Source organism: Morone saxatilis, unplaced genomic scaffold (assembly GCF_004916995.1).
Source record: "Morone saxatilis isolate NCDOM2014 unplaced genomic scaffold, NCSU_SB_2.0 Contig14, whole genome shotgun sequence".
In the NCBI taxonomy this organism is placed as follows: domain Eukaryota; kingdom Metazoa; phylum Chordata; class Actinopteri; family Moronidae; genus Morone; species Morone saxatilis.
The window spans coordinates 5,291,804-5,300,294 of record NW_023339696.1 but is presented as its reverse complement, the minus strand read 5'-3'; the positions used below and the strand labels follow the sequence as shown (position 1 = coordinate 5,300,294).

General features: G+C 41.0%; 1 protein-coding gene across 1 annotated transcript; it reads right to left on the bottom strand.

Moving 5' to 3' along the window:
• Window positions 1-2,893: 2,893 nt before the first annotated feature.
• On the bottom strand, window positions 2,894-6,386 carry natd1. Its single transcript, XM_035655666.1, has 3 exons — window positions 6,172-6,386; window positions 4,939-5,057; window positions 2,894-4,623 (listed from the first exon to the last, which is right to left on the bottom strand). Exons 1-3 carry the CDS (start codon window positions 6,278-6,280, stop codon window positions 4,507-4,509), a joined length of 345 nt encoding a protein of 114 aa, XP_035511559.1. The 5' UTR covers window positions 6,281-6,386; the 3' UTR covers window positions 2,894-4,506.
• Between the last annotated feature and the right edge of the window lie 2,105 nt (window positions 6,387-8,491).

Below are 8,491 nucleotides of genomic sequence, written 5' to 3'. Positions count from 1 at the left end.
TCAATTTATTATGACAAAACTTAAAGATTGTCCAAAGGTGAATCAAACACGACAGTATAAAAAAAACCTCCATACCATACCATATGGTAAAACATCCGCGTTTCTAACTCTGCAAACACCAACTTTTATATTTCATCTTGACAAAACAAATGAACAACTTTCTGTTGACCGTGTCGTTGATCAACCGACTAGTTGACACAGCGGTGGTGTAACTCTGAACGGATATGTTTCCGAGTGATTGTAAGTTATCTTTAAACGTGACAAACACATATGTGTGGATCAGTGTCAACACTCCGAGGCCTTCTGGTACATGTTGACAAGCAAACCCTAACGACCACACACACACACACACTCTTTCGGGTTCAAAGACAGCGGGGCATTAGAGCTAAAAGGGGGTAAATAATTAGGTATCGGACACGAACACACAGCTGATGTTAAAGATGCCCGTCTGTAGGACACAGTGTACCCGGGCGTCGGTGAGCTAACTCGCTCGCATGGCAGAAAGTTGGAGGACTGGTCAGCTAAGTTGAGCAGCGTTTTACTTCCAGAGCAGGTCGACAAACAGCGGACAACACCATCAGCTCAGCCTGAACTGTGCAGCGTGGGAGTCGTGGCATATCCCGCCACAGTTCGCGCCCACGCACGGCCAAACGCAAACTTTCCCCCCAGCGGTAATCGTTTGGTGTGAAATAACCAAACATCACATGAGCTGCTAGTTTGTTTCCCTGCTAACGTTAGCTAGCCCTACACGGTAGCCAGCTAACGGTAGCTAACCATGGGGTAAAATTCAGACTTGTCGTGTTGGAGTTACACTTTAAATCCCGACCGATATGCATGTTCGGGATGTGGCGAGTGGTGACATCTACAACACGATGTATCACATTAAAACATTGTGGTTTTATGGCCAAGATGTGGAGTAACTGACCTCTCCCTGCTTACTGGGACACCGCGCCTCCTTCCCAGCGACGCCATGTTGGAGATACAACCGTGATTGCAGTTGACGTATGACAGCACCGGGCCTTCTGGGTAATGTAGTGTGTCAACGCAGTCGACACATCGCTCGGATTCGAAAGCGGACTACTATTCCCATGATGCTATAAAGACAGAGTACCTGCCGTTACGTATTTTATAATAGCACACAGAAGTTTGAGAGGTCAGAGTATATTGTAAATAAATGTAACACAAAGGAACAGAGGTATTTTTGGTTAAAACATAATAATTACTGTAGTAGAACATCAAATAAATACAGCCGTTTATTTATTTATTTAAAAACGGTAATAGTGCCACTAGCTTGCATCGGTTACAGCACGCTGTCTACAGTTTGTAACACAGTGTCCTATCCATCTGTTTTAGTGCCTTTATACCCGGGTACTCACCCATACTGAGCCTCACACAGTCTGTGTGTGTAACCCGATGAGTCTCTGTGGATGTGACAACTGTAATGGCCACGTTCAGGAATGTGAGATCAGCTGAAACCAAACACTGCGCCGGTGACAACAATTGTACCAGCCTTATTGTCCAGGGACCCAAATGACGCATGCATGGCGGGTTAATACAAATCCAATCAATCAATTATATCGGTGGTGCAATCTTTAAAGCTGTGAGTTTTGAATGATGTCTAAAGCATGGTTGCTCGCACATATTTAACATATGACCGAGGATCCTTTCAACTGATGGAGGCTATTTGGAGGGACAGAACATGCTTATGTGTTGGGAGGTAAATGATTCATCAATTCATGTTTTAATTATTAATCTACTACTGCAACCATGCTGTTGATTAATCAAGAATGGAGAGAAGTGGTCCAGTCACAGCATCAAATTCTGGTGGAGGGACCCTTTATGGGTATTGGGTATACATTATTTTAAAGTATTGACAACTATAATGTATTGATCGTTGGTATCGGATGCCAGATTGAAAGTAGAAAACTTTTATAACTTGTTTTTATAACAAATAGATGATATTATATTATAATGATATTAGTGCCCATAATTAGGTTTTTGTTGGCTCAAAACTAGTCAAATACAAGAATATTATTTTTAAATATCTTATTACCTATGGCTCTGGTTGGTCATAGAGAGTCTTTTTGAGATTTTCTGTAGTTGATCAAAGTCCTGAAGACTGTGGGTGTCACTCCATCTCCCCATTTGAGGAGTAATCAGCTCTGCAGCATATGACACACAGCCTCTGTGGTTTTGTTTATCTGGTGGTGGACCCTGTTTGGTCAAGTAATGACTGTGTGTGAGCACTCAACCCTTCAGTACCTAGTTTATAAAACAAATACACAGACCCAATTTAATTTGGAACCCCAGCTAGTTATTTTTTTAACCTATTAAGTTTCCATGGATCAAAATTTACAGTGAAATCAAAACACTGCTCATTGTTCTGCTGACCCAGAGCTTTGAATTACTGTCCACCAATGTCATTCTTGATACCGTCACCAGATGGTGGCAAAACTCACCACAGCGAAATTCATTTACTTTAAACTGGTGCTGTTTGTTGCAGGAAGTTAACACAAGTTTATTAAGAGATGATAGACTTAAAGTTACCAAGCTATACATATATAGTTAGTATGTAGACAGTTGTATGTCCTAAAGTAACTCTTTGACTTACTGTAGCCCTACATGTGGTAATTATTCCACCTTGCTTTAATGTGTTCATCTCACAAAGTAAAAGTGTTTTAAGGGGGAAAATCAAGATATTTTCCAAACAACTTAAACATAGAAACAAACACCAGAGCCCTCACTGAAACATATTCTTGTTAAATTATATCTTAATACAATACTGATGAATGCACAGTGTCTAAAAATGTATTGCAAAGTAATAAATCTTCTCTTTAAAGTTGGCTGTTTGGACATCTTCCTGCTACATAAATACAGACATTGAAATTAATAATGTGATGAGTACTTGATTTATTTATTTATTTATTTATAGACAACAATGGAAAAACAAAAATGTCTCAAGCACAAAACATTATAACAAGGATTGGTACATTTTGACGCATTTAGTAGAGCCACCTGCTCAATGCTTCCTTTCAATAAAACACACAAATATAAACACAAAAAATGAAATAACACCTTGAATACCTTGGCCTATGAATAGGTGAGTGTCACCTAAAGGAACATTTTATAAAGGGAAAGTGGTTTCCTGCATTTACCTCTAAGTGATTAGAGCAGATAGAGTCTGCCTTGCATTGGATCTGGTCTGTCCTGCCAGAGTGTGTTGAGTAACCTGAAGTGTTTTTCTCCTCAACACTTAAGATTGTCAACAGCAAAAAGCTCCTGAAGAGCCAAAAAGAGAAACCAGTCATACTTTTTATTTCAGTTGTCAAGTTTTCTTCTATGATGACCTTTATCATTTTGACACGAGCTGGCAAAAGAAACCTTGTGGGTAAGAAAGAAAAACAAAAAACAAAAACAAAACAGATCAAATGACTTTTGAGCTTCGACCAACCAGCGTCATTTCCCTGAATGACAGTACAAAAGGATAGTGGACACTGTGGATTGTAATTGCCCTGAATGTAGCAGTGCTGTGTTTAAAATGCTGGTTTGAGCTAAAGATATTTATCCATAGCCACACTGAGGCGTTGTACCACAGTGACAAGCTCCAGACCCAATTTATCACGTGTGTTGATAACATTTAACATGTACAGTAAGGAAAATAATGAGTTTTGTCTTGAGGCAGGATTGCAGCTCCAGAGTTCGACATCCTCAGTTTGTGTTCTTTGGTTTACAAGTCCCTGCATCTTTTATTAATCGATTATGACTCCGATAATGGACAGCTGCTGGAAGAAAGGGAAGTGGATACAGTAACGCTGGAGCACAAATTGAGAGTTTGGTAAAATGAATGTCTGCAAAATATAGATTATATTTTTTTAAAATGACCCTTTACCCACCAAATGTATGCCGACACCTAAAATAAAAGAATTAAAAGAAAAAGACAAAAACAAAGCATAGAATATCAAAAGTGAGTCAAAATATAAAAGTCATCACAGTTGGAGCAACGGTGAAGTCATCATTGCTCCACTCCAAACTATTGCAGAGAAAGACACCTGGGTTGGTCATCTTGTAGCGCTGCTCACGACCAGTGAGTCCACAGGAGGACAGAAAATTTGCAACATACGATTTTGACTCACATCTGTTCTCATTACATGCCTAACCCTTGCTCCCAGCCAGCGACTGGTATACGTCCTGAAGGTTTCTGTCTGAGGTAACAGGGCTTCAGCTTTGGTTAGTTGATTCGCTCATGGTTTTACAAGTCGTGACCAGCTGATTCACTTCCTGTTTCTGGTGACTGAAAGTGAACTGACCCGTCGACCCAGCGTTCAGCTCACGGACGTCTTTCCCCGTGAGATCATTCATCTCCAGAGTCGCTCAATGTCATGTTTAACAATGCCTGGAAGGTCCTTTGTTGTATTGTCATTCTATAACTCCAAAGCATGCTGCCAAACAGTATTTATCACCTAGGAGTCTCTTTCTCCTTCTTTTCTGTCAGAGCGCCATGTAGGGTCATTGATAAATATGTTCAAAGTACTGAGGCTGAGGATTCTCTTTGACATATTTCTGAATGTACCAGCAGGTCAAGTGGGCTTTCAGATCCTCTTCCACCACAAAATCCATCGCTGCCTGCCATCACAGAAGCACAAAATCACATTTAAATTGTTCTGACAGGCATTTCATACGGACATTGTGGTCATTTATTTTTATGTGTGTGTTGTATCATTAGGAATGTGAGAAATGCAACCGTGTGAGCTGTGCTTGAGTATCCCAGATATATCTAAATAAACAGTTTCTATCCTTTAAAAGGTTTGTTATGTCAGAAATTTGAAAAAAGGTAGAATCTGTAAATATAAACACCATTAAGACATACTTAAGATTTATATGTTTGGGCCTTTAAGACATAAACAGAAAGAGAAACTCTGATGAACAAAACCCTTTTACCTTGGCCAGGTGCTTGGCTATTCCTCTCCCTCTGTAAGCATCTGGAACTTCAGTGTGTTGCAAGTCCACCGTCTTCTTCCCAACGTATTCGTACAGAAGAACCGCACGATCATGAGATCCTGAGGGCAGACAGAAGTGGAAGCTCTCAGTTAGGTGTGTGTGCACCCAACCCTCTCCTACAGCGTACAAACGCCAACCTGACACCACCTTGCTAAGGGTTACTCATAATACTTGCATACGATTGTCAATGTTTAAGGGCAAAGCTAATATAGCATGTTAATAAAAAGTGCTCAGTGTGAATCAACCACGAGACACAAAAACTTGTGGCATGCCAGCTTCCTCGTACATGTAATACAATCTTATGCTCTATTAAGTATAAAATATTGGAATATTGAGTGTGAGCCCTCTGCCTAAGTTATGGATCCACTTGTAGCAGCTTCCTGTCTAAATACAATATTGCAACATGGCTGCTCAATATGACATGGCATGAGTAATTTGACCTCAAAACAAGAGGGTCACTGGTTTGATACCATGTGATGTGGTGCACAGTCAGTAGCCCATAACTTCAAGAAAATAAGACGTCAGCTGGCCATGTATAGACAAGTGCTGGGCAAATGAGAAAGGATAATGTAGCTTTAAGTGGAGAGAGACAGAGTTTGATAAAGATCTTCATTCGGGGAACAATGGCTTCCAGTTTTTTTGCTGTAAACACGTCTCACTGCTCACTGGGCTGTAATGATCGAGATCATCTACATAACTCACATAAAACATTCAAACACCTGTATTTTAGTTTCATAAACCAAAAGGTTCACAGGCCAAAAACAAAGGCTGAGACAGTTTAAACAAACAGAAGAGCCACAGCCCAAATATGGGTCTGACTGATCAAAGGCAGCTTCACACAGAAGAATAATGGATGTCTTTGTGAGTGAATGCTGTTCAAGGTTTCATATTTGGCTTCCAGGAAAGAAACGATGAAAATGTTGTCGTCGTGCCACAACAACAAGCCGAGGAAGTCAAAGCACTTAAGTCTGTTCAGCTCATGACACGAAACACCGCCTGAATACAGCCGTGACATTCCCACTGTGTGAGATGAATAACACCTCTGGGTCCGGAATGGCAGCTGGAGTTATCAAAGAGGACACGACGACGATGCTGGCAGCGAGGAAAAGGCTACACCAACATCTGAGCTAACATTAGCCAGCTAGCACGCTAATGCTGCCATGTTGAACTTACCATTTAGTCTTATAACAAACTGCCGACGCTTTTTATCGTGCTCCACTTGGATCTGAGAGGTGTTTGGGTCGAAAGCATGAGCCTGTGCTGCCTGTGCTGCCTGGGCCATGGTGGCTCGCTACGGTGGACGACGGTGGCTATGCTACTCTACAGCGAGGCTAACCAGAAATGGCTACATGAACATGAAGATGATGAACGGTCAAAGCAAAACACTTCATCCAACGAAATCAGCTGTGAGGTCAGGTGACATCCAGCCAATCAGCGCCGGGGTTGTCAGAGCGGGGGGGGCATTATTGTAATATAAGTTACACACAGGTATAATATACAAGAGTTCAGAAAGCTATTATCACTGTTTAAGGACAAAGTGGCTTGAAAGCACCAAACTTTAAAAGAAACAGCAAATGTTTCACATGCTGCATTCAAGGACTGTGGGAAAAGTTTCACTTCATTATTCCCCGACGTGCTTAGTTAAATTGTACAAAGGTGAGGTTTATCGGTTCAGACCTGGCGAGAGAAATAGTTATTTTGGTTGAACATGAATTGATACATGATGAATACATCAGAGCTCCTGGAGTATATCCACTGGGGATTTTAGTATTAATTTAGATTAGATTCAACTTTATTGTGATTGCACAAAGTACTAGTACTAAGACAACGAAATGCAGTCAAATATCTAACCAGATGTACAAAAAGCAGTAAAGTGCAGAGTAATGTGCATATGTACAGGGATATAAAAGGATATAAAAAAATAACTATAAGCTTTGCTATCATCCTCCTCTCTCCCACCACCTGCACTGAGTCGAGGGGGCAACCCAGGACAGAGCTGGCCTTCTTGATCAGTTTGTCGAGTCTCTTTGTCGGCTGCTGTGATGCTGCTGCTCTAGCAGACCACTCCAAAGAAAATGGCTGATGCCACAACAGTGTCAAAGAAGGTCCTCAGAAGATGAGTGAATGAAAAAGAGGGGCTTGAAGTGAACTGGGGTGGAGAGAGGGGTGTGTCGAGAGAGTGGGCGAAAGTTTGAGGAAGAGTGAAAGGGAAAGAGAAAGAGCGTAAATAATCACCAGTGGGGTTTTTTTTTTAAAGAAAGACCTGTTCAGTGAGCAGAACTAACATGAACTAAGTACCACAGACTCTCAACAAAACCGACAAATGTCTGCATACAATGACTCTATGATCCCCCCCCCACCCCAGACCCTCTGACTCTCTCACCACCTCTTTCTGAAATACTCATCAGCTCTAAAGTCGCTGAAAAAGCAACTATATTTAAAGACTGCCCTACAGTTGGCTAGACCTCTCTCTCAGTGTCTGCTCTCTGGAGACTGCAGAGTAGTCTAATATTTGATTAGCATGACACTGATTCATGATGGGGCTCCTTAAGTGGCAGTGCCAATATCAAAGTGAAGTCTTCCTGGAATCTGATTGATTTGTTTTGACTTTAAATACTCAAAGGTCCAGTGTGTAACATTTAGAAGGATCTATTGGTAGAAATGCAATACAATATTCATAGGTAGTTTTTTTAGTTTTTTTTACAGAAGGCTGCCACGTTGAACCCCCATCTTTCTACAGTAGCCTAGAATGAACAATCCAAACACTAGCCTAGATAGGGCCTCTCCTACAGGATTGGGAGGTGAGGGGTATTCAGTTGGTTGCAATCTGCAACTTCACTAGATGCCACAAAATCCTACACACTGGTGCTTTAAACACCGTACTTACACAGACTGATGACACATTACAGGAAGTCATCATCAAGACACCAAATGAGGGAAGATCTTTTCTTCATCCCTTCAGTAGATATCCACTGACTTAAAGAAGACGACTGACCAAAGAAAATTCTCAGCACATAATCCAAGTCATAGTTTCTGAAACTTTCGACCACATATCCCTCAGCACACTGAGTTGCTAATTGTCATAGAAATGCTTTAGTTGTTACCACCTGACATTAGTATGGGATTTTGTTCACATTGCAACAGAGACAAGAAGTGCTTTAGACTGTGTGGTGATTATTTTTGGGGCCAGGATGTTGCAGTCTTAACTCCTAAGTCACTCTCAAGCACTCTCTTATTGAGAAACTTTATTTTGGTGTTTCCTTGTGTTACTATTTAGACTATTAAACCAGCATATTTATGAGGATGACACTTCCTCACTAAGCATCCTGTTTTGATTAGACTGTATTATAATATATCAAAACGCAGTAGAATCTGTAGAATCTCAATAGACTGAGACTAACTGGCAGTTGCTTGCTGCAAGTACAGAGATGGAAATTGATGTTTGTGTATGGATCAGATTAGGCAGCACTGAAAGTGCAACCAGGTGGCATGG

Coding starts and splice junctions, on each gene's coding strand:
- natd1 (XM_035655666.1), bottom strand. CDS start 6,280: ATGGCCCAGGCAGCACAGGCAGCACAGGCTCATGCTTTCGACCCAAAC. Junction 5,058..6,171: donor GTTTGTTATAAGACTAAATG/GTAAGTTCAACA, acceptor GTCTGCCCTCAG/GATCTCATGATCGTGCGGTT. Junction 4,624..4,938: donor TAGCCAAGCACCTGGCCAAG/GTAAAAGGGTTT, acceptor CTGTGATGGCAG/GCAGCGATGGATTTTGTGGT.